We start from the raw sequence: 26,874 nt of genomic DNA, 5'->3' as shown, positions 1-26,874 counted from the left end.
TACAAAAGGTAGCATTCTATAAACTTTCTTCTGTTTTGTTTTTTCACTTTATATATCCTGATGATAACTCTATAGCCGTACACAAAAAAATTTCTCATCCCCTTTCACTACTGCTAAGCACTCCTTTGCATAAATATAATTCAATCTATTAGTCTCTTGTGATTGAACACCTGGGATGTTTCTAATCTTTCCCTAATAAAGTTAGAAACTCTAAACCACTGCACAATGAGGATTCAGAAGAAATTCTAACATTTTATGTCTTTTCTATTTAACTTCAATGTGAGGGAGAAGCCTTAAAAAAAGAAACCTAGAAATCATGATGATAATAATGGGAGAAAATTAACCACATAAAAATTAAATGATGTCTATGTAAAAGAAAAAAATAGGGAAGTGATGAACAATAAAAAGAACCTTAGAACTCAATGGCAAAAAGTTAGTCTTCCTAATTTTAAAAGAATTATTATATATGGATAAGAAAAAGGCTTCTAGGTTAAAAATGTCAGATCGAACACATTACATTCACAGCTACTCCCTTCTGAAATATTAAAATGCAACAGTGAACAAAATTTTCAGAAGGCTCTTGTAGCCATCAAGGACAAGGAGAAAAAAAAAGGGTATGATAAGTAACAAAGTTTAGGAATGTAGGAAAAAATGCGTAATTTAGGGTCCAGAAAAAGTGAATAGTCAAAAATAAAACAATTAGAAACAAGAATTACACTTCTCTTCTATTAATACTGAATCAAAGTTATAGAAATCCAAGCCTCAATGTTTCCATCTATATAATAGAGATAACCATAGAAGCCTCTTCCTTAGTCACTGTGATGATTAGATGGTTACCACCCCCTCCCCCCAACCTCATGCAAAGACTTTGATCCTGTGTGACTATTATCAGCAAGACAGTATGTTCCCAGATGAAAACACATTAAAACACATGGTGGAAAAAAATAACAACAGATGGCAGGAAATGTTTGGAACACACAGAAAAAGGAAGAACAAAGGCAAAATAGAAAACAGTAACAAATATGGTAAACATTAATCCAATCATATCATACATCACTTTAAATGACAAGGATCAATTAAAAGAAAGACTATCAGAGTAGATAAAAAAACAAGATCCAGTCATGTGGCATCTATAGAAGCCTATTAAACATAATGATAAAGACAGATTAAAAGTAAACAGATAAAGACATCATGCTGATGATAAAGAGAAAGCTATACTAGCTATATTAATTTCAGACATCACAGCAAGGAAAATTACTCAAAAGGCATATTATGTAATAAAGAGGGTCAATTTTGCAAAAAGATGTAACAATCCTTAATGTGTACCTGACAGTGTCAAAATGCATGAAGGAAAAATTAACAGAATTGCAAGGAGAAAAAGATGAATTCACTGATACAGTCTGAAATTTCAGCACTTTTCTGTCAGTAATTGATAGATCCAGCATGAGGACATAGCTGAACTGAACACCACAAACTACCAAAAGCATATAATTGGTACCTACAGAATACTTCCAGTAGCAGAATATACATTTTTATCAAGCTCATATAGAACATTCACTAAGAGAGATCACATTCTGGGCCATAAAACACATTTTAACAAATTAAAAATATCAATCATACAATATGCTCTCAGAACCATAAGTAACTCATAGGTCAAAGAAGTCTCCAGAGAAGTCTAAAAATATCTTGACCTAATGAAAATGAAAACACAACTCATTTGTTGGATGCAGCAAAAGCAGTGCTTAGAGGGGGAAGTTTACAGCACTGAATGCATATAATAGAAAGATGATCTAAAATTCAATAATCTAAACTTTCAACATAGAAAATGAAATTAAATCCAAAACAAAGCAGAAAATAAAAATTAGAAAAGAAATCAATGAAATTAAAACAGAAATGAGTAGGGGGTAGAAAGCTAGTCTTTAAAAGATCAGTAAAAGTGAAAGACTAACGAGGGTAAAGAGGAAAAAAGACATAAATGAATAATATGAGAGGCTATCTCTACTAATCCCATTGATTTTAAACAGGTAATAAAGGAATACTGTAAAAAAACAAATATATCAATAAAAAGTCTATGCCCACAAATTAGAAAACTTAGGTAAGTGGACCAGTTCCTTGAAAGACACAACCTGCCAAAATACAAATGATCTGAATAAACCTACCTATTAAAGAAACAGAATAAATAATAAACTTCCTAAATAGAAAACACTTTGCCCAAATATGTACCTGGTGAATTCTATCAAACATTTAACAAATTATGCCAAATCTCTTCCAAAAGCTAGAAGTAGAATATTTCCTAATTATGAGACCAGTATTACAGTAAGGCCAGACAAGAATCACGAAAACTACAGACTAATCTCTCTCATAAACGCAGACAAAAATCCTTAAATATGAGGCGGGGCTAAGATGGCAGAGGAATAGGACGGGGAGACCACTCTCTCCTCCACAAATTTATCGAAAGAACATCTGAACGCTGAGCAAACTTCACAAAACTACTTCTGAAGGCTGGCAGAGGACGTCAGGCTTCCACAAAGACAGCGCATTATCTTCAAAAGAGGTAGGAGAAATTATAAAAGATAAAAAGGGAGACAAAAGAGTTAGGGACGGAGACCCGTCCCGGGGAGGGAGTCGTAAAAGAGGAGAAATTTCCAAGCACCAGGAAACCCTCTCACCGGCGGGTGTGGGGGAAGATTTCTTATCTCGGAGGGCAACGTAACTGGTAGGAAAAAATAAATAAAACCCACAGATTACGTGCCTAAAGCAACTCCCAGCAAAGAACCCCAGACGCTCGCATCATCCGCTACCAGCTAATGGGGGCTGAACGGAGAGGAGCGGGCAGCACTGCCTAGGGTAAGGACCGGGCCCGAGTGCCCTGAGGGCACTCTGAGGGAGCTAACGTGAGATAGTAACCTAAACTGTGGGGCAGCCAGAGAGAGAGAACTATCCCGCGAAAAGCCCAACTCTAAGGCACTGCCGGCCCGCTCACAGAACAAAGAACTGAGCGATACCAGAGGAGAGCTAGCCGGCTGCGGACCGCCCCATTCCCCGCCGGACACAGCGGGCAGGCGGGGCCACCAAGAGCTGGAAAGGGGCAAACTCGGCCCCAGAGAGGGCACCCCCTACCAAACTGCAAACAGGCTCCCAGTTTCTAAGCAAAGACTGCCTGAGATCCCGGAGGGTCGACAGCCGCCGGGGGGGGGGGGGGTCGCAGCCAGAGACCAGCTCCCCAGAACCGACACAAAGCACACCGGAGCCGGGCGCGCCCGTAAACCGAGGCGAGGACCAGGGAGGTGATACGCCGCACCGCCCCAACAGGGGAGAGCGCGGTCGCCAAACTCCTGGCAGCCTGAGCAGCTCCGACCGGGAACGGCGCAAGCCCTGGGCGAAACCGAGTCTGCGCCTTTGTGGAGTAACCGGGAGCCTGAACCTGAGCGGCTTAGACCTGGGAAGTGCACGCATCTCAGGGCCCACTCCCCGGCCAACTCCCCGGCCGAGTAACCTGAAGCCTGAGCAGGGTAGACGGGGAAAGCACACACGCCGTGAGCGGGGGCGAACCCAGTGCGGCCGAGACACTGCGAGCTCACCACACACACGCCAGGTTTGCAGTGTTCCTTCCTCCCCACAGCACAATTGAACAAGCGAACCTAAAGAGACAACCTCCACCCCTTTGTTGCAGGGCGGAAATTAGATACTGAAGAGACCTCCAAACAGAAGCCAAATAAACAGAGGGAAGCGCTTTGGAAGTGACAGGCCAACAGATTAAAATCCCTGTAGTTAATACCGACTGCATTGAAAAGGACCTATAGATCTTGAAAAGTATAAGCAGGAACAACGATCTATCTGAAACTGAGCAGACCCCACACTGCTCACAACAGTTCCAGAGAAAGTCCGGGGTATATATTTTTTTACTATTACTATTTTTTTTTAATTAAAAAAAATTTTATTTTTCTCTTCTTTCCTTTTTCTTCAAGTCCTCTATTACACCTTTAACTTTCATTTTCATAACCCACTATTAACTTGCAAAAAAAAAAACCCTATTTTTGAAGCAAACTGCATACATATATCTTACACCTTTTGTGTTTTCTTTTTTTACTGTTTTTTTTCCTGTTTTACTTTTTTTACTGTTTCTTTTTTTACTGTTTTACTGTTTTTTTTCTTTTTTTTTATATTGTAAGTTTTATAAGAGTCTAACCTCTACTCTAGATTTTTAATCTTTGTTTTACATATTTGATATCAATTTTGTACATTTAAGAACCCAATCTTTAGGACCCATTTTTACTCAGGAGTGTGATCACTGGCCTGATTACTCTCTCCCCCTATTGATGCTCTTTCTTCTCCCCCAGGGAACCTCTATCTCCCACCCTCCTCCTTCTCTTCTCAACCCAATTCTGTGAATCTCTGAGGGTGTTCTGGGTACCGGAGAACACTTCAGGAACAGGATACTGCCCAGATCTCTCTCTCCCCTCTTGATTCCTCCCTTTCTACTCATGCTCACCTCTATTACCTTCCTCCGCCCTCTCTATGTATCTCTGTGAACCACTCTGAGGGTTCCAAATTGTGGAAAGCACAGAGGGAAGTGCTTACTGGCTAGATTGCTCTCTCCACATTTGAATTCCCCTCTTCCCCTCCTGGTCACCTCAAACCACCCCCCCCCCACCTCATCTCTCCATGTAACTCAGTGAACCTTTCTGGGTATCCCTCACTGTGGAGAATCTTTTCACCATTAACCTAAAAGTTTTATTATTGATGCTGTATGGAAGGAGAAGTCTTGAGGCTACTGCAAGAATAAGACTGAAAGCCAGCGGAAACATTAATTAATAAGAGACCATCCAATAGCCTCCACATATACACTGAAACCAAGCTCCACCCAAGAGCCAATAAGTTCCAGAGCAAGACATACCACGCAAATTCTCCAGCAACGCAGGAACATAGACCTGAGCATCAATATACAGGCTATCCCAGAGGCACACCAAATCCATAGACATCTCAAAAATTAATACTGGTCACTCCATTGCACTCTAGAGAGCAGAAATCCAGCTCCACCCACCAGAACACCGACACAAGCTCCCGCAACCAGGAAGCCTTGACAAGCCACCTGTCCAACCCCAACCACAGTGAGGAACCTCCACAATAAAGAGGAACTTCATACTACCAGAATACAGAAGGGCCACGCCTAACACAGCAATCTAAACAAGATGAAAAGGCAGAGAAATACTCAGCAAGTAAAGGAAAATGAGAAATGCCCACAAAACCAAACAAAAGAGGAGGAGATAGGGAATCTATCTGAAAAAGAATTTAGAATAATGATAATAAAAATGATCCAAAACCTTGAAAGCAAAATGGAGTTACAGATAAATAGCCTGGAGACAAGGATTGAGAAGATGCAAGAAATGTTTATCAAGGACTTAGAAGAAATAAAAAGGAGTCAATATAGAATGAATAATGAAATAAAGGAGATAAAAGACACTCTGGAGGGAACCAACAGTAGAATAACGGAGGCAGAAGATAGGATAAGTGAGGTAGAAGATAGAATGATGGAAATAAACGAAGCAGAGAGGAAAAAAGAAAAAAGAATCAAAAGAAATGAGGAAAACCTCAGGGACCTCTGGGACAATATGAAACGCCCCAACATTCGAATCATAGGAGTCCCAGAAGAAGAAGATAAAAGAAAAGGCCATGAAAAACTACTCGAGGAGATAATAGTTGAAAATTTCCCTAAAATGAGGAAAGAAATAGTCACAGAAGTCCAAGAAACCCAGAGAGTTCCAAACAGGATAAACCCAAGGCGAAACACCCCAAGACACATATTAATCAAATTAACAAAGATCAAACACAAAGAACAAATATTAAAAGCAGCAAGGGAAAAACAACAAATAACACACAAGGGGATCCCCATAAGGATAACAGCTGATCTTTCAATAGAAACCCTTCAGGCTAGAAGGGAATGGCAGGACATACTTAAAGTAATGAAAGAGAATAATCTACAACCCAGATTACTGTACCCAGCAAGGATCTCATTCAGATATGAAGGAGAATTCAAAAGCTTTACAGACAAGCAAGAGCTGAGGGAATTCAGCACCACCAAACCAGCTCTCCAACAAATGCTAAAGGATCTTCTCTAAACAGGAAACACAGAAAGGATGTTTCAACACGAACTCAAAACAACAAAGTAAATGGCAACGGGATCATACTTATCAATAATTACCTTAAATGTAAATGGGTTGAATGCCCCAACCAAAAGACAAAGGCTTGCTGAATGGATACAAAAACAAGACCCCTATATATGCTGTCTACAAGAGACCCACCTCAAAACTAGGGACACACACAGGCTGAAAGTGAAGGGATGGAAAAACATATTTCATGCAAACGGAGTCCAAAAGAAAGCAGGAGTCGCAATACTCATTTCAGATAAAATAGACTTTAAAATAAAGGATGTGAAAAGGGACAAAGAAGGACACTACATAAAGATCAAAGGATCAATCCAAGAAGAAGACGTAACAATCATAAATATATATGCACCCAACATAGGAGCACCACAATATATAAGGCAAATACTGACAAGTATGAAAGGGGAAATTAACAATAACACAATAATAGTGGGAGACTTTAATACTCCACTCACGCATATGGATAGATCAACTAAACAGAAAATTAACAAGGAAACACAAACTTTAAATGATACAATAGACAAATTAGATTTAATTGATATTTACAGGACTTTCCACCCCAAAACAATCAATTTTACCTTTTTCTCAAGTGCACATGGAACTTTCTCCAGGATAGATCACATCCTGGGCCATAAATCTAGCCTTGGTAAATTCAAAAAAATTGAAATCATCCCAGCCATCTTCTCTGACCACAATGCAGTAAGATTAGACCTCAATTACAGGAAAAAAACTATTAAAAATTCCAACATATGGAGGCTAAACAACATGCTTCTGAATAACCAACAAATCACAGAAGAAATCAAAAAAGAAATAAAATTATGCATAGAAACGAATGAAAATGAAAACACAACAACCCAAAACCTATGGGACACTGTAAAAGCAATACTAAGGGGGAAGGTTCATAGCAATACAGGTGTACCTCAAGAAACAAGAAAAAAATCAAATAAATCAACTAACTCTACATCTAAAGCAACTAGAGAAGGAAGAAATGAAGAACCCCAGAGTCAGTAGAAGGAAAGAAATCTTAAAAATTAGGGCAGAAATAAATGCAAAAGAAACAATAGAGACCATAGCAAAAATCAACAAAACTAAAAGCTGGTTTTTCGAGAAGATAAACAAATTTGATAAGCCATTAGCCAGACTCATCAAGAAACAAAGGGAGAAGAATCAGATCAACAAAATTAGAAATGAAAATGGAGAGATCACAAGACTCCACAGAAATACAAAGGATCATAAGAGACTACTACCAACAGCTATATGCCAATAAAATGGACAACTTGGAAGAAATGGACAAATTCTTAGAAAAGTATAATTTTCCAAAACTGAACCAGGAAGAAATAGAAGATCTTAACAGACCCATCACAAGCACGGAAATCGAAACTGTAATCAGAAATCTTCCAGCAAACAAAAGCCCAGGACCAGACGGCTTCACAGCAGAATTCTACCAAAAATTTAGAGAAAAGCTAACACCTATCCTACTCAAACTCTTCCAGAAAATTGCAGAAGATGGTAAACTTCCAAACTCATTCTATGAGGCCACCATCACCCTAATTCCAAAACCAGACAAAGATGTCACAAAAAAGGAAAACTACAGGCCAATATCACTGATGAACATAGATGCAAAAATCCTTAATAAAATTCTAGCAAACAGAATCCAACATCATATTAAAAAGATCATACATCATGACCAAGTGGGCTTCATCCCAGGAATGCAAGGGTTTTTTAACATCCGCAAATCAATCAATGTAATACACCACATTAACAAATTGAAAGAAAAAAACCATATGGTTATCTCAATAGATGCAGAAAAAGCCTTTGACAAAATTCAGCATCCATTTATGATAAAAACCCTCCAGAAAGCAGGAATAGAAGGAACATATCTCAACATAATAAAAGCTATATATGACAAACCCACAGCAAACATTATCCTCAATGGTGAAAAATTGAAAGCATTTCCCCTAAAGTCAGGAACAAGGCAAGGATACCCACTTTCACCACTACTATTCAACCACATAGTTTTGGAAGTTTTGGCCACAGCAATCAGAGCTGAAAAAGAAATAAAAGGAATACAGATAGGAAAAGAAGAAATAAAACTCTCACTGTTTGCAGATGACATGATCCTCTACATAGAAAACCCTAAAGACTCTACTAGAAAATTATTAGAGTTAATCAATGAATATAGTAAAGTTGCAGGATATAAAATTAACACACAGAAATCCCTTGCATTCCTGTACTCCAATAATGAGAAAACAGAAAGAGAAATTAAGGAAACAATACCATTCACCATTGCAACAAAAAGAATAAAATACTTAGGAATATATCTACCTAAAGAAACAAAAGACTTATATATAGAAAACTATAAAACACTGATGAAAGAAATCAAAGAGGACACAAACAGATGGAGAAATATACCGTGTTCATGGATTGGAAGAATTAATATGGTGAAAATGAGTATACTACCCAAAGCAATCTATAGATTCAATGCAATCCCTATCAAGCTACCAATGGTATTTTTCACAGAACTAGAACAAATCATCTCACAATTTGTATGGAAATATAAGAAACCTCGAATAGCCAAAGCAATCTTGAGGAAGAAGAATGGAACTGGAGGAATCAACCTGCCTGACTTCAGGCTCTACTACAAAGCCACAGTCATCAAGACAGTATGGTACTGGCACAAAGATAGAAATATAGATCAATGGAACAAAATAGAAAGCCCAGAGATAAACCCACGCACTTATGGACACCTTATCTTCGACAAAGGAGGCAAGAATATACAATGGAGAAAAGACAATCTCTTTAACAAGTGGTGCTGGGAAAACTGGTCAACCACTTGTAAAAGAATGAAACTAGAACACTTCCTAACACCGTACACAAAAATAAACTCAAAATGGATTAAAGATCTAAACGTAAGACCAGAAACTATAAAACTCCTAGAGGAAAACATAGGCAAAACACTCTCCGACATAAATCACAGCAGGATCCTCCATGACCCACCTCCCAGAATATTGGAAATAAAAGCAAAAATAAACAAATGGGACCTAATTAAAATTAAAAGCTTTTGCACAACAAAGGAAACTATAAGCAATGTGAAAAGACAGCCTTCAGAATGGGAGAAAATTATAGCAAACGAAGCAACAGACAAACAATTAATCTCAAAAATATACAAGCAACTTCTGCAGCTGAATTCCAGAAAAATAAACGACCCAATCAAAAAATGGGCCAAAGAACTAAACAGACATTTCTCCAAAGAAGAAATACAGATGGCTAACAAACACATGAAAAGATGCTCAACATCACTCATTATTAGAGAAATGCAAATCAAAACCACAATGAGGTATCATTTCACACCAGTCAGAATGGCTGCTATCCAAAAGTCTACAAGCAATAAATGCTGGAGAGGGTGTGGAGAAAAGGGAACCCTTTTAACACTGTTGGTGGGAATGCAAACTAGTACAGCCACCATGGAGAACAGTGTGGAGATTCCATAAAAAACTGGGAATAGAACTGCCATATGACCCAGCAATCCCACTGCTGGGCATACACACCGAGGAAACCAGAATTGAAAGAGACGCGTGTACCCCAATGTTCATCGCAGCACTGTTTACAATAGCCAGGACATGGAAGCAACCTAGATGTCCATCAGCAGACGAATGGATAAGGAAGCTGTGGTACATATACACAATGGAATATTACTCAGCCATTAAAAAAAATACATTTGAATCGGTTCTACTGAGATGGATGAAACTGGAGCCCATTATACAGAGTGAAGTAAGCCAGAAAGAAAAACAACAATACAGTATACTAATGCATATATATGGAATTTGAAAGATGGTAATGATAACCCTATATGCGAGACAGAATAAGAGACACAGATGCATAGAACAATTTTATGGACTCTGAGGGAGAAGGTGAGGGTGGGACGTTCTGGGAGAATAGCACTGAAACATGTATATTATCATATGTGAAACAGAACACCATTCCATGTTCGATGCATGAGACAAGGGCTCAGGGCCGGGGCAGTGGGATGACCCAGAGGGATGGGATGGGGAGGGAGGTGGGAGTGGGGTTCAGGATGGGGAACACATGTAAACCCATGGCTGATTCATGTCAATGTATGGCAAAAACTATTACAATATTTTAAAGTAATTAGCCCCCAACTAAAATAAATAAATTTATTTAAAAAAAAAAATCCTTAAATATTAGTAAATCAAATCTAACAATGTATAAAAAGAAATATTCTAGGTATGCAAGGTTCAATAGGTTCTAGGTTCAATATTCAAAAAACATCAATTAATGTAATCTACCACAACAATAGAATATAAGGACACTCATTGTGGTGTTATTTGTGGAGGCAAAATCATAGACACAACCTAATACCCAATAATGTAGAGAAATTTGAATAAATTATGGTAAAGTCATGCAAAAATGTATTATAGAGCTATTAAAAATGTTTCATTCTATATTCACCTAGGAAGAGGTTATGGTTACACACAAAAAACCCACAAGTAATGTATATACCATTTTGAAAAGAAAGAATTCTATGACTATGAACATATATATTTGATGCATCATTACAGATGCAGAGAAAGTCTAGAAGTATAACCATAATGTTATCACTAGCTGACCCAAGTGATAGAACTGAATAAGGGTTAGAGAAGGAAGATGGGGAAGTAGTTCGCTTTCCTTTGTATGGTTTAACTTAAAATCAGTCATTTGTGGCTTTAGAAATTCCAAGAGTACAGTCCAAGGGAGCAAAAAAGATTCTATGTAGAGTGAACCATTCTAGTTTTTTTTGAAGTTATAGACATCAAGACCTACTCTGCCTGTAGAACTCATAATCCTGGTTATTCCTTCAACTTTTTGATGATCTAATATGTTAGTAGTTAATCAAGAAACCTAACTACATAACTATCTAGAATAGTTATCCCAATTTTCATTAATATATGACAAGACTTTTGGAAACTGTAAATCAGATTTGAGAAAACATACTTAAAAATTCCACAAATTATTCAAAACAGAAACATACCTTTTTTCTTCAGAAGAGTTCATATTTTCTCCATAAAGTAGTAGGGTAAGTCCTTCTTCTACAGACGCAATTCTTGCCAAAATATGAGCTATATGAATTAAAGCTGTTTCAGAGCAATTTGGAGCAGCCTGTATGTTAAAGATATCATATAATTTTATGACATGCTAACATATCACAGACTAACATTCAAGGATGGTACTGTAATCTAATAAAGTTATATTATCACAACAAAAAAGAAAGTTAATGATTGTTAGGCTGTGAAATATGTCTAAATTAAATGCATCATTAGATTATATTCTCATACTAGCACAGTTGATAAGGCAAAAACATACACACTTTTTACCCAAAGCTATTACTGTTTATTAAGACAGCTGAAACAATTGCTGCTATTACACAATGTTTTATATGCATATAATTCTAGATGACAAACGCAGTAGCTCTTCTTTTTTGCCCTTTACTTCTCACTCACTGGGTTATATCTGATCTAATTTCATTGTACGTGCTATCTAACATACTACCATCTTTTCTAAGGGACATCATCTCTTCCTACAACTGATTGGGTCATGAGTTGTAGGTGTGATTAAGGACTATCAATTCATGAGTTGGCCAATAGCTAATGATGTCAACTAATGAGAAAACATAAGTGGAACTGATCATATTTCCCCATTTTTTATTGTTAAAAGTAGTAAAACTAGTTTTACCAGTATATAGCAAATTAGTATAAAGGAAATACTAAAAACTAGAGAGCTGTGTCAATGCTAGAGCCCATCTAGAAGTCTAAGTCTACTAAAGTTTCTATTCTTTCTGGGACCTACTTATGCACCTGTACCTACATGGATGCAATGCACCTATTCTCTATGATAATTTTGAATTTATCTATACAGTGACTGCAGCCATGAAATTAAAAGACGCTTGCTCCTTCAAAGGAAAGCTATGACAAACCTAGACAGCATATTAATAAGCAGAGACATCACTTTGCCAACAAAGGTCCGTATAGTCAAAGCTATGATTTTCCAGTAGTCATGTACAGATGAGAGAGTTGGATCACAGGCTCAGTGACACAGAATTTATGCTTTTGAATTGCAGTGCTAGAGAAAACTCTTGAGAGTCCCTTGGACAGCAAAGGAGATGAAACCGGTCAATCCTAAAGGAAATCAACCTTGAATATTCATTTGAAGGACTGATCTGAATCTGAAGCTACAATATTTGGCTACCTGATTGTGAAGACCCTACTCACTGGAAAAGACGCTGATGCTAGAAAAAACTGAAGGCAAAAGGAGAAAGGGCTGACAGAGGATGAGATGGTTGGAGGCATCACTGACTCAGTGGACATGAATTTGAGCAAACTCTGGGACAGAGTGGACAGAGGAGCCTGGCATGATGTAGCCATGGGGTTGCAAAGAGTCGAACATGACTCAGTGACTGAACAAAAAACACATTGCAACCAATACATTCTAATAAATTCAGTGGGTTAGTTTTAACTAATGAGGGGTCAAGTATATTCACCTGAAGAATTCTTAACTAGATGATCTAATGTTTAATTTGTTACTTTCACACTAAATATCTTTCTTAAAAGAACTTCTCTACTTTCCTTCACTCATATACACACATTTTTTAAACTTTCTTTTTCCTCATTTTCAATATTTTATTTAATATTCTGTCTTTCCTATTAGAGCAGGTTCCTCAAAAAGCAATGAGCATGTCTTAGTCACTTCTATATTTCAACTACCCAGCACAGAGCCAGTGATGCAGCAGTGGCTCAGTGGGTAGTGTCCAATGTCTTAAGTGAGATACTGAATGTCTATTATGTGCCAAACAGTTGTTTTTTACTCTCAAGAATCATTCCAACTTTGGGACAGTTACAGAAGTATATAATGTGAGAATATAGACACACACCTAAATCTGTCAGGGAGAACTGAGAGAAAATTTCAAGATACAATAAACTGCGGTCTGAAGAACAAACAGATCAAGTTAAAGACTTTCCAGGGCAAGGAAAAAGTGTTTGAACATAGGGAAATACTATAACCTGGCTTGGAAAATGCAAATGATCTCTTATAACTGGAATATACTGGAAAGAAACAGGTCAATATAAGAAAATGGAAAACTCAATATAAATATCTATTTGAAAAGTCTGAAGTTTATCGAGCAAGCAACAAGTAGGAAAGTACTGCAACAGCCTTAGTGGCAAAATAGGAATAGGCTGGAAAATGGAAAAACTGAATAAGAAAAAATGTGTATATTCCCAGCAAGAAATTATCAGGGCTTAAACAAAAGTAATACCTACACTTGTGGCTCAGCAGTAAAGAATCCGCCTGCAATACAGGAGATTCTGGAGATGCAGGTTTCATCTCTGGGTTGGGAAAATCCCATGGAGGAGGAAATGGCAACCCACTCTCGTAATCTCGCTGGGAAAATCCCATGGACAGAGGAGTCTGGCAGGTGGGCAACAGTTCATGGGGTCACAAAAGAGTCAGAATTGACTGAGCATACATGCGCACGCACAAACAAAAGCAAAAACGGTGGGGATTAAGAGAAATACCTGGATTTTAGACGTATGCGGGGTGGGGGGGGAATCTATAGGTCTTAAATACAAATTGAATGTAGAGAATGAAGGTTCACATTTACAGAACAGAGCAAGGGCAGAAAAAAATTACTGTTTTGAAAATGCTGAGTTTGGCTCATGGAATAACATAAAACGGTGTTCAGCAGGCACCTGAAGTTAGTAGGCAGCTAAAGAAGTCTGGAGCTGAAGAGATCTAATCATCCAGGAAAAGCATACTAAGAGAAAGGAAAGTGAACCAGGTCCTGAATCACTGAAGACAGCAGGGACTTGGAAGGGAAACCACAGAGGTAACAAAGAATGTTTAGAAAGGGACAGAAAAAACAGAAAGATTGTAGGAAAGCTAAGGAAACATAATTTCAGAAGTGATCTACTGTGTTAACAATCAAATCTGAAAAGTTACATGTTTTAAAATTACAGGCTGCTGCTGCTGCTAAGTCACTTCAGTCGTGTCCAACTCTGTGCAACCCCATAGATGGCAGTCCATCCCAGTCCCTGGGATTCTCAAGGCAAGAACACTGGAGTGGGTTGCCATTTCCTTCTCCAATGCATGCAAGTGAAAAGTGAAAGTGAAGTTGCTCAGTCGTGTCTGACTCTTAGCGACCCCATGGACTGCAGTCTACCAGGCTCCTCCGTCCATGGGATTTTCCAGTTAAGAGTACTGGAGTGGGTTGCCATTGCCTTCTCCAAATTACAGTCAACTGCAATCAAAGCTCCATCAGTGATATGATGAAGGCAAGATTATAATACAATGAGTTGAGAAACAATGGGAAGAGAAGGAGCCAAGACAAGAATGGTAACCTGCTATAATTAAAAGCTTATTGTTAAAAAGATCAGATATTAGATGGTAGTTAAAATTGTGCACTGGGTAATCAAGAGTTTCCCCCATCCCAACACATTTACAGGTAAAAGAAAGATGCCAAAATAAAACAGAAAGTTAAAGATAGATAGATGAAAGCTAAGATGCAATGGCTATGGTTCCAGATCCAGGAACAAGAGCTAAGGTTCAAGATCCAGGAGTATATTTCTTAGTGCTGGTATATGGTTTACATTTCGCAATTTATGTTATGGCATTCTATAATATTAGGTTGTATATTATGATCTATTTATTTCTCCTCTGGTCATCCTGTTTTCCTGAGGCTGACTAAGAACAAAATATTTTCATTATAACCACTTACTTTGCTAGAATTCCATACTTTGTACCACATTCACATAAATATTTAATGCTTTTTGAATGCGTAATAAATGATGAATATGTGAGTGGGTGAACAGTTGCCCATGCCACTGAGAGGTGGGCAGAGGGAGAAGAAATTAATAAAAACACTACAAAACACAGACTTGGAAAATAAAAAACCTTTAGTCTATTGCTAAGGCTTTAAGTCATTTCCCAGAAATTTAGTCACAGGAGTGGAGAGATATATTAGACAGACTGCACTAGTGGTAATGGTATCAACTCTTCCACCTATTAAATGTCTGACATTAAGCAGTTTCTTTCAGCCTTAGCTGTGATGGTACAGTATATAATGTAAGGCAATCTACTGCACAAACTGCAAAGAGACATACATATGTTCAGAACTGGGATGCTTATAAGTTTATCTAAAATAATACTTGTTTCCATACTTAAAAAAAAGCTGACTCTTCAGGAAAAAAGGCTATATAGTTGTCATTAAAACAAACAACAAAGTACTCATAAGACTTAAAAGATTTATAAAACAAATATCTTAATAGATAACTTCAGTCCTTACAGTCATATCTAAGCCTGACCGGAAAAAAAGATTAGGATGTTATATGGACTTTTTCCTGACACTGTCATAACTAAAATAAACTAATTGTATGAAGTAAGATTTAAAATACATTTATATGGAAAATGGTATAATACTTCAAGTGATCAAATTTAGAAATCCCATTGAATATTCACTAATACCCAATTAAGAGACTCTTTATTACCAACCTTAGTTCCTTTCACTAAGTTATGAATAGGCTGAAGAAGAGCCTCAATCACAGTGTTGTTATATAAGCATTCAATTGCACATTCTTTCTGATCACAGAGTATACACAGAACTTCCGTCACCATACTTGCAGGAGAATAATTCTCTGATAAAGAAGAAGCATTTTTTGAAAATTTAATAAGACATTACTTACATCTTTTGTTTCTGTGTTAGCTATTGCTGTTTCAAAAAGCTCATTAAGGTTAATTAAAGAGTTTAAAAATCATACAATTCAATGCTCAGAGGATGATTTATTACCAAATTATGACCTGAAACTTGAGAATATTTGCTTAATGTATCTTCAAGTTAATGAAAGTAAATGACATTACAAACACCAAAAGACATCATTAGATCATTTGCTGTTTGACATTAAAGCTCTGCTTGATAGTAAGGATGTGGTTTGAATCAAATTCACAACTTCTCCCCTCCTAGCAAACACCTTTCTTATTGCATTCACTTTTCTTCTTTTTCTTAAAAAAAGAAGAAAGTATATTCAGGTGTCAAGCCTGGGAGAAAACTAGAATCATTAAAAAATACAAAATCACAGCCAAAAAGAAAGCAGAAGAGAAATTGTAACGGAAAATAGCATATTTCTTGTGTTAGCATAAAACCAATGAAATAAATGAACATTTTTAAGATTTTTTAAAAAAAATGTATTCAGGAAGACACAGACATAAATGAATATAATATAGAGAACAGTCCCAAAATTAATATGGTATTTTTAGTATCATAAATTAACATTTCCAGATATTTGCCTCCTAATATACTGAACAAAATAGTGTTTTACATGAAGAAATTAAGGAACCAAAAGTTAGTAACGTAAGGTTTTCCTAGTAATATACAACATAAAAACACTAAAGTTCTTAATTTATACTCTAATATTCCATACTCCATAAATTCACTGAGAAAATACTTGACAGAACCAATGTCATTTATTATGAATAATGCTATCTTAATGAAATCTCTTTACCAAATGAGGTCTGTCAAAACATCCAGAAAATAGAATATTTTTCCATGGTTTCTATTTCTCTATTTATAATAGAAACAGATTACCTAAATGACCAGGTGATGTCATCTTTGGACAAGTTGGTGAATGATAGATAAGTTGGGTAAACAGAACCAGAAGATCTGTAAGGGATAATGAATCTTCAAAAAGGAAGAAAAAGAAAGTCATTTTCTAGCATATGTTTACAAGTTAGAAAATTTTTAACTAATCATCCACCCTCCTATTCTGAGTTTTCATAGAGACTATGGGACAATTAGGAAAAAAGTGTCTATAATACAAGATTATATCCAGAAGAATAAATTAGACATAGTTGCCTGAAGATCACAGCTAGTTTTTAGCAGGATCAGAACAAGGACTTCTAGTTCTGAATCCAGACTTGAATCATCCAATGTATCTATGATTTTAAAAGGCAGAGAAAAAAATAAGGAAAACATTAAAGGCAGGGGAAATAGAATTATACAAGTAGGAAGAAGTACATACTGGGAAAACAAACAAACAAACAATAGCAACACTTTACATAAGCCTGTCAGCAGACTTAAAGGTATCTTGCTCAGTAACCTAGGAGAGACCAAGCCAAATCTCTAAACTTTAAAAAACCATAGCACAAATTTTATCATACCTGAACATATTCATATCTCCTAATTGCACTTACCTTTTCTACTCTTCAACTTTATAGGAAATAGCTTTCGGCCTTGTGTATAGATCAGTAATCTTCCCAGAAGACTCAGTGAGTGAATGAAATAAATGTATTGTAATTCTTGTCCTGAGTAGTAGAAAGTTTTCTGCTTCATCCCTTATAAGAAAAACAATTACATTTGTTTAATGCGATTATATTTTATAGTACCTGTTTTTATTTCTCTCTGAACATTAAAGAAGGTTGCAGTCTATCTATGATGAAGACACTTGGTATAAATTTCTTTAAAAATCCTTTACTGTTTCCCAAGATACTTTAATACACTTAAATTTGAAGAAAAGCATTCATTATAAAATTTATCAAACCTCAGAAAAGTATAATAGGCATACAGTGATCATTCTAAAACAAATACCATAAGATTGTTAATTATCTGTCATTATAAAGAGACTTCGAGTTAAGGAAGGAAGGAACTCAATATAAAACATTATTACTGTATAATTCTACCAATTAAAGGCCAGTAGCACAATCATATTTATAACCATGTTTGCAGATGAAATTAGAATTGCTAAAATAAAGGCACCTTCCAACATATATCATTTATTCACTCATTCATCCATACATTCAAGATCTACTGAGTACCTGCTTTATATAAGACCTTGAACTATTTGCTGGTCTCAAAAACCAAGAAGAGTGAAACCAGGCTTCCAATGGCAAACAGCCTGATATGAACAGAGCACGGGGAGGATAAGTAGGAGAAACAAACGGCTAGAGGATAGCAGCAACATATCAGGGCTTAGCTGCAGAAAGAGTACAGGCTTTATTATAGAGGCAACTGGGATGATACTAAAGGGTTTCAAGCAGAAAAGTAATCAAATATTCATGTGGAAAACTGAATGATGGCAACATGGAAAGGTGAATGGAAGAAGGTCAAGGCTTAAAGTAACACTCATTAGGAAAATCAAGAACAAAAGCATCTATTAGAAAAAAGAATGGAGAAGATGAGACAAAAAGTAAATGTTCAAGGAAATAAAATCAATGTGCCTTAGCTAGAATTACATGCAGACCATGAAAAGATAAAAAAAAAATTCTCAACTCAACTTCCTGAGTACATAGTAAATTCTTCTTCTATTTAATTCTGAAGAAAAAATGTTTAGAAAGATAATAATGATTTTAGTCCTTGATATTTTAATATTGACGTTCCCAAGGATCTTCCAAATAGAATACTAAATATGAGTACATTGGTCTGGGACTCAGGAAAGGAATACAGACTTAAACATTTCAGAGTGATCATTTATATATAAAAATATGCAATATTTGAAACCATGAGAGTGAGTGGGCTCCCTCAAGAGACAACAGGTAGACTAAGCTGAAAAAAAGCAAACAGCAAAACTTTTTTAAGTACAGACATAAAAAGAGCCTTTCAAGTGACTAAGAAAAACGTGTTAGATGAGAATGAAGAAATCTAAGAAAGAATGGTACCAGGAAGATGAGGGAAAGAGTCAAGAGAGGCAAATGCTGTAAAATGAGGGCAAGAAAGAAGAGAAAGTTAAAGGGAAGACCATGGAGCAGCAGAAATAAAAGTCTCATTTCCATGGTTGAGAAGTGAATAGAAGATAAAGAAGATAATGGGGCCTGGGTATATATTCAATACTTAGAAGGCCTTTTCTCTTAAGGAAAGCAAAGAGAAGTAAGGTACATATGAGATTGCTCAGTTTTTTATATGAAAAATATGAGCAGGTTTAGAGAATGCAAGGAAAGGTACCAACAGAAAGGAAGACAACAACAATAAATGAAGCAATGGTTCTTAAAAAAACAAAACAAAACATCAGATGGGAACAGAATCAAAAGCAGACAAGTAGTTCAATCTGGAACAGAAGGATTACCTCTTCATTCTAACTGGGAGAAAGGGAACATTGATAAGGGTACATAAATATGCATCTGCATGCATAAATGCAGGACATCTAGTAATTGCATATCTAAAGACTTCCATTTTTCCCAGTGAGATAGGATGCAAGATTTCCTCTTAGAAAAAAGCGGGCAGGGGCAAGACAGTGGAGTTTGATGAAATTCATTGAACACTGAAGAAAGATGATTCCAGAGCAACACAAAGAGCTAGAGAAATACATCAGTGCACTATCAATTTAATGTTACAACACTCTGCTCAATTTTCCTGAGGACCAGAGGTGACCTAGAGTTTCTGCTCAATTTCCTGAGGACCAGAGGTGACCTAGAGTTTCTGCTCAATATCCTGAGGACCAGAGGTAACCTAGAGTCTCTGCTCAATTTCCTGAGGACCACAGGTGACCTAAAGCCTCTGCTTAATTTTCTGAAGACCAGAGGTGACCTAGAGTAGGGAAACAGCAGGCAGGAAACTCTGAAAGAGAAGAAAACAAGAATTTTGAAAGAAATGCCAAAAGAATGCAGTGAAGCACCCTGAAGTCTTCACTAGACAGGGAAAAAAACCAAGGCAATGAAGGCTGGGAGAGAAGTAGGGAAAAAAAGCTAGATACATTTTAACATTAATTAGGAAAATTTATGAATTTACAGATTTTATACACACACACACACACACACACACACACACACACACACACACAGGCTTTGCTGGTGGCTCAGACATTAAAGAATATGCCTGCAATGTAGGAGACCCGGGTTCAATCCCTGGGTTGGTAATATCTCCTGGACAAGGGAATGGCTACCCACTCCAGTATTCTTGCCTGGAGAATTCCACGGACAGAGGAGCCTGGTAGGCTACAGTCCACACAGTCGCTAAGAGTCAGACATGACTGAGTAACTAACACTTTTACTCTCATATGCATATAAACTTATATACCTTTGGCTTCTCTCAAAGTTCTGTTTTCTTTCTGTACTTTCTCCTTTACTACAAAACACTTATATTTTGAAACCTGTTAATAACTGGTCTTTGGCCATTTTTCTTGAGTAGAGAATTTATTCAGGGATAAAGAAAATTATAAGATATCTTCAGATTCTCAAAGAACTTAATATTTCCCTAAAGAAGTGACATAGAATGATAAAAGATAACAAATTCACATGCAAAGTTGTATGAAGTCAGCAAAAACAATAAAAATTCACCCAAGGCAAAGAAGCCTTCTTGAAAAACTCAAAGTTTACTCTTCACAATAAGATTTTTATCAGTGTAGGGATTATGGATAGTGGCAGCAGGAGTAGGAATAACCAAAGTGTAGGCACTGGTATGCCTTCTAAGAGAAGATTCACTTCTATCAATAACTAGATATCAGATTAGACAGATATATAACGGCCAGACTATGAAACATCTAGAATATATTAGTTCAGACTGAGGATAGGAGAGCAGAATCATAAAATGCGGCAAAGTGTTCAATAATAAAACAGTATTCCATAGAAATTTTCCTCCCACTAAAATGCACTTGATATACTTTCATTCTTTCTTCCTTTAGTATATCACTGCAGTGTAACTCACTAGGACATACACCGTGTTACGAACTGAAAAACTGCAGATTGTAAGAATCACTATGATAACTTCAAATGTAGATCTGCTACAAAAGGTCATATTATGCTGTATCTTAAATGTGTGGAAAGTATCTTCTAATAGCAAAAGCAACCTATTTATCACGATATTAAAAAATAAATTACAAAGCTATTTATTAATAAAATTTACCACTTTTTAAAATGTAACAAAATATAATACTTACCATAAGGCTTTGAATGTCCCAAAACTTCATCACCTTTCGTGGTTTCACACAATTCAAAGTACTGAACACACTGCTGAACCGCTGTAGTTATCTAATAAAATAATAGCTTATTAATTCTAAAATTTTAAGCCCAGAAGTCCATGTATTAAGGAAGTTAGTCAAGGCTGTAAAATATGTTGGGAAAATATCTAAGAAAATATTCAGAAAATTTAGAATAGCACCTTCCCATTGAAGCTCAGTCTTTGCAGTTACGTTTTAACTATGGCTTCATTCCAGGAAACATGGAAAGTATTTGTAGACCAATAAATATACTATTGTTATAATGTTAGTGTTAAGACAAAAATACAAATGTATTTTACATTTTATAGTGAAAGATGAAAAAATTCTGGTCATGACTTTAAAAATTCTCTTGTCAATATCCCCAATTTCCTTGCCTTAAGAGTCTTTTCTTCCTACTTAGCCAGTAAAACATGACCTGTATTTAGCTTTCATTTCCATCTGAGATAGAAGAATTGTATTTAGCTTTCATCTCCATCGGAGATACCAGAATTGCTACACGCTGATAAAGAAAATTCTCAATACAAAGAACAGTCATAAAAAATGAGCTTCAACTTCTGAGAATCCGGTGATTCTGATAGTCTTCGTTCTACCTCCTTTTCCCATTCTCCTCAAGCAAAGATTTCAAATCTTCTTCCTTTCCTCTGCACCGACATACTTCCTGTAGATAACATCTCATTGTAACTCTCATATGAAATAGAGGCCACCAGTGAGTTAAGGAGTAATAATTGCTAGATGTAGTAATAAAGAGGGTTTTGTTGATCTTCAAAAGATCAATTTCAAGGGAGCTTGGGGAATAAAACTAACTACGAGGAAAGGAAATAGGAACTGAAAAATTAAAGGCAGATAGCATAATTTTCATTTTCAAGAAGATTGGCGGTGAAAGAAAAAGAGGATAAAACATAGAGGTGAGGTCTTAGGTCAAGAATGAATTCTTCAGGTTGAAAGGTTATGGTCTTGCTCAAGTAGAAACGAAGTTAAGAGTATGTAGAAGAGAAGGGATAATTGATAGAAAAGGGTCTAAGAGCAGGAGCAGCCAGGACCTAAGGGAAAGGAAAGGTTAAGCTATAGACGGGAAAACGAAGGAGGCCGTATGGACGGAGATGAGTTCATAATGATGGAATCAAGGGACTGGTAGATTTCCTAGTCTCATTCATTCTTACAGCCTTGTTCCATGTTGAAGAATTAGCATGGCAGGATTACCATCATTAGAAAGGCCCGCCTACAAGACTGGACCTTGACCATCATCTGGAAACTTGGGTTTCAGGACTTTTCCTACCATTCTAAAAACTGTACCTCAACAGACAATGTGGTTTTCATGCTAAACGTCTGTGTTCCTTCTGAGAGTGTGGAATCCCCGGTATGTAGTAGGCAGAAGGTGCCAACATGATTAATCCCTGATTTAAAAAGAAAATGGGCACTAAATCTCTAAAAAATTTCTCTGGTAGACAACATTTCACAGGAGCTGTCATAATTTGACACTGGAGAAATTAAGTTGAGTCCTGTGTGACTCTGCTGGGAAAAAAGACTCTTAGAAGCTCATGCTTGGTATCTTCCCCAATGTGCCTTATCCTTACACCAGTTCTGTTTTGCATCTTTTTGGAGGTAAGAAACCATAGCTGGGAGTACAACTACATGCTGAGTGCTAGAAATTCTCCCAGCAAATCATCAAATCTAGGGGTGGGCTTTAGGAACCTCCTCCCATGTCTATGTCTAAATCAACCATTAGGATCCAGACCAATAAAATGAATTTCCCCACCAAGAAATCTGGATCTCAAACTTGATACGACCAAATCTACCAAATCTAAAGTCATAACCTTTTCCAAAATTGTTTTCTTCCTACTGTGTTACTTATATCAACGAATGACAAATATTCAAATGAGTAAGTCCTGACCCAAAGTATGAGTCGCTAAACCGTGTCTCCTGCATTGCCAGGTGGATTCTTTACCACTGAGACACCTGGGAAACCTCTGTGTGTGTGTGTGTACGCACATGTACGTACACCCATAAATACAACCATAAAAAAAAAATCTTTTAGTATTTTGGTAAATTTAGGAAAACTTTAAGAGAAAATAAGATTTAGGATGAAATCTCATGCAAGATATAAGTTTGGTTCATTATGTATATGAGATAAAATATCTGAAAAAGTTGGTAGAATATTGAAGCTCATAATAATATTTGTGGGCTAAGAACTAACTATAGTATAATTCACTTTTCCAACAAGGAACATATTTTAAGAGTTAACCTAAAAGAAACATTTGAAATACTTCCACCAGGGCCTTTTTGATAGCAAGAGTGAGATATCTATATGTCAAATCATGCGAGGAAAAATTTCATCCCTGTTTTTTCTTCTTTCTCTATTCTGGCAAGATCACTTTATGCTCACATGGCAGCAACAAATTTCCATTAAAAATTGGAATGAAAGAGAAATATAGAAAGACTTTCAGTTTCTCTAAGGATTTTTAAATACCTATTACCTCTACAAATAAATTCCCATTCTAGTAGTCAGTATCTCCATCTTCTCCTTTCTGAATCCCAATTCTTTTAATTCTCAAACATAAAACAATTATTGTTCTCCTCTCTTCAATTTATGTCTTACTACAGAATTCTTAAAATTCACAATTCTAGGAATCTTTCCCTTCACTTCGCCTTCTCAAGATTCTACTTAAGTACATAAACCACATTTATTATCTGAAAGTCATATCAGTATAACCTTAATTTCACAATTTTTATATTTGTCAATTATTCACTAGACTTGCTGAATTCATTCCTTTCAGTGCTCTAACACATTGTTCTACCAATAGCATTAAAAGCTGAAAATTTTACTAATATATTTTACAGTATTAGTTTGTATTTAGTATAACTTGAATCAATATGTATGGATACAAAAGCACTTACCATTCTGAGTTTTTTAATGCAACTTTCAGTCAAAAGCATGCGTAAATTTTGTAGAATGAAATGGGGGTGAGGGGGAATGCTACAAACACCTGATCTGAATTAAACTATATAATACTTAATGGCTTATCCCAAAGTAGCTTGTTAGCAGCTCAATTTATTAATACTATGAAGTTATATACTTCCTAACTGTTATCTTGACTGCATTTTAAGTCTCTACTTTTATCCTTTTATGTTTCACAGAATGGTAGTTTAAAAGTCACATAAAAGGGGGATTACTTCATTATCCAACATAATTATCACTCAACTTTGCACATTCAAGTTATTACATCATATATCTTCTTGTGATATTATTTCTCAAGATAAGAACAAAAACATAGACTTACCAGAGATTTATATTTCTTTTCGAGAAGTCTTAGTACTGCAGTTCTGCTATAATATGCATGCTAAAATTAGGAGGAAAATGACATTTAGTATTCAAGCTATACCATTCAAAATCTATTTTTCCTGCATCATTTCTTTCCAATAACATAAATTACAGAATAACTTAGTTTAAATTATTGTAACCAGGGCAAAACAGGTTTTTCTAAGTACAATGATTTATAAGCATAGCAATCACAAGAATGCAAATCATATTAAAAACTGGAACATTTACTAATAGACCAGTATCCCTGGTCTATCCAGGGATAGATTCTATCCTCAGTTGTGTCCAGTTACCATACTAAGTTATTTTAAAACCAAAAAATATGCCTGACTACCAGTTTATGACAGAGCCTAAAGGGAAGATTAAGAAATGAGACCAAGGAGGGGTGAAGGGAGAACTTGCAACTCTCACAATAAGGAGGGAACTGTAATGTTTACATACACAGAAGTATGCCAAGGTTGAAATGCTCTCAAGAGAAAGTATCTTAATCATTCCCTGCCAACCATATTTTAAAACCAATTCAAAGTGCCAAGAAAACTCTCCTTAGAACTAAACAAAAATGAGATTAAAATATGTTTTTTATGCATTGTACAAAAGGGAAATTTTACATAAATATTACTTAGGTTAAATATCATTAGCCTTTAATGTAGTTTTTCATTTTAATTTAAAAAATAATATTCTGTAAAAGCTATCAGAACTTCTGGGGAATAGAATTTAATGAAATGAGGTTTGTGTTAATTGAGAGTTAATCAAAACCCTCTGTTTCTGGGGGGCTTCCCTTGTGGCTCAGCTGGTAAAGAATCCACCTGCATTGGAGGAGACCTGGGTTCAGTCTCTGGGTTGGGAAGATCCCCTGGAGAAGGGAAAGGCTACCCACTCCAGTATTCCTGCCTGGAGAATTCCATGGACTGTATAGTCCATGGGGTCGCAAAGAGTCGTACGTGACTGAGTGATTATCACTCTCACTTTCTGTGTTTTAACCCTTGTAGTAAAATGCTTTAAAAAAATCATTAATCCATTTTTCAGGTTTAGTAAGAGAAATATGCTGCCTTACAATTAAACTATTGACCATGTTCTGAAAAGAAAGCCTCATAGTACATCCCTTAGACCATAGTCCACATACCACAACCCTCAGGTCAAATTTAGCTGCCTCATGATATTTGGTGAACAATGTTTTATCTATAGCTGCTTCTGGGCTATGGCAGAGAACTGATTAGTTGCATCAGAGACAGGACAGTCTATAAAGCTAGAAATATTTACTGCCTGGCTCTTAACATAAAGTATGACAACTTCTGCCTTCAATGAGTGAAGGATGTGATAAATTTTACTAATACTAAAACACAATGAGGAGCTACTTAATAATTTTCTGTTGGTTGGTTTTTCTCTGATGTGTCTCATTCTCTTTAGAATTAAGTGCTTACAATAAAAATGTTAAGTAAAAAAAAGTTAATTATAAGCACTTAGAATATGATGTGTTAAAATTAATCTGTTTAGGTCTTTTTTAAAGCATACAACTACAAAAAATTAAATCTTAATAGTTGCTACGACTGTATAGAATTAGAGATATTTAATTTTATTTGTGCTTTTACATACTTTGCATATGTTCTATAATAGTGGTATAAATTGATAATGAAAAAAAGTAAAAGGTCAAATACCAGACTGAGGAACAAAGTTTCAGTTCAGTCACTCAGTCATGTCCAACTCTTTGCGATCCCATAGACAGCAGCACGCCAGGCCTCCCTGTCCATCACCAATTCCTGGGGCCTACTCAAACTCCTGTTCATTGAGTTGGTGATGCCAACCAACAATCTCATCCTCTATCATCTCCTTCTCTTCCTGTCCTCAATCTTTCCCAGCATCAGGGGCTTTTGTAATGAGTCAGCTCTTTGCTTCAGGTGGCCAAAGTATTAGAGTTTCAGCTTCAGCATCAGTCCTTCCAATGAATATTCAGGATTGATTTCCTTTAGGATGGACTGGTTGGATCTCTTGCTGTCTGAGGGACTCTGAAAAGTCTTCTCCAACACCACAGTTCAAAAGAATCAAGTCTTCAGTGCTCAGCCTTCTTTAAGTCCAACTCTCACATCCATACATGACTACTGGAAAAACCATAGCCTTGACTAGACGGACCTTTGTTGGCAAAGTAATGTCTCTGCTTTTTAATATGCTATCTACGTTGGTCATAACTTGTCTTCCAAGGAGCAAGCATCTTTTAATTTCATGGCTGCAGTCACAATCTGCAGTGATTTTGGAGGCCAAAAATTAGTCTGTCACTCTTTTCATTGTTTCTCCATCTATTTGCCATGAGAAACAAAGAGTTCGGCTAAATTAAGTTGAACAAGCATTTACCAAACATATACTGTATGGAGGTCAGGTAAATGCTAAGCACCAGATAGATGCTCTGATTAACTGGGCATTATAATACGGT

At 36.4% G+C, this 26,874-nt stretch overlaps 1 protein-coding gene across 1 annotated transcript in view; it reads right to left on the bottom strand.

Annotated features, from left to right (window-relative positions):
• TBC1D32 (TBC1 domain family member 32) overlaps positions 1–26,874 on the bottom strand; it is a 201,950-nt gene that overhangs the window by 142,249 nt on the left and 32,827 nt on the right. Inside the window, exons 11-16 of the mRNA XM_081530498.1 lie at positions 24,412–24,471; positions 21,074–21,164; positions 17,400–17,540; positions 16,795–16,887; positions 15,705–15,847; positions 11,194–11,321 (exon numbers count right to left, since the gene is read on the bottom strand). Coding sequence (XP_081386624.1) covers positions 11,194–11,321; positions 15,705–15,847; positions 16,795–16,887; positions 17,400–17,540; positions 21,074–21,164; positions 24,412–24,471 — 656 coding nt within the window. The remainder of the gene's footprint in view (positions 1–11,193; positions 11,322–15,704; positions 15,848–16,794; positions 16,888–17,399; positions 17,541–21,073; positions 21,165–24,411; positions 24,472–26,874) is intronic.

This window comes from Giraffa tippelskirchi, chromosome 9, assembly GCF_054371585.1.
Source record: "Giraffa tippelskirchi isolate mGirTip1 chromosome 9, T2T-mGirTip1v1.2.pri, whole genome shotgun sequence".
NCBI lineage: Eukaryota > Metazoa > Chordata > Mammalia > Artiodactyla > Giraffidae > Giraffa > Giraffa tippelskirchi.
This window is presented reverse-complemented; position numbering and strand designations above follow the sequence as displayed.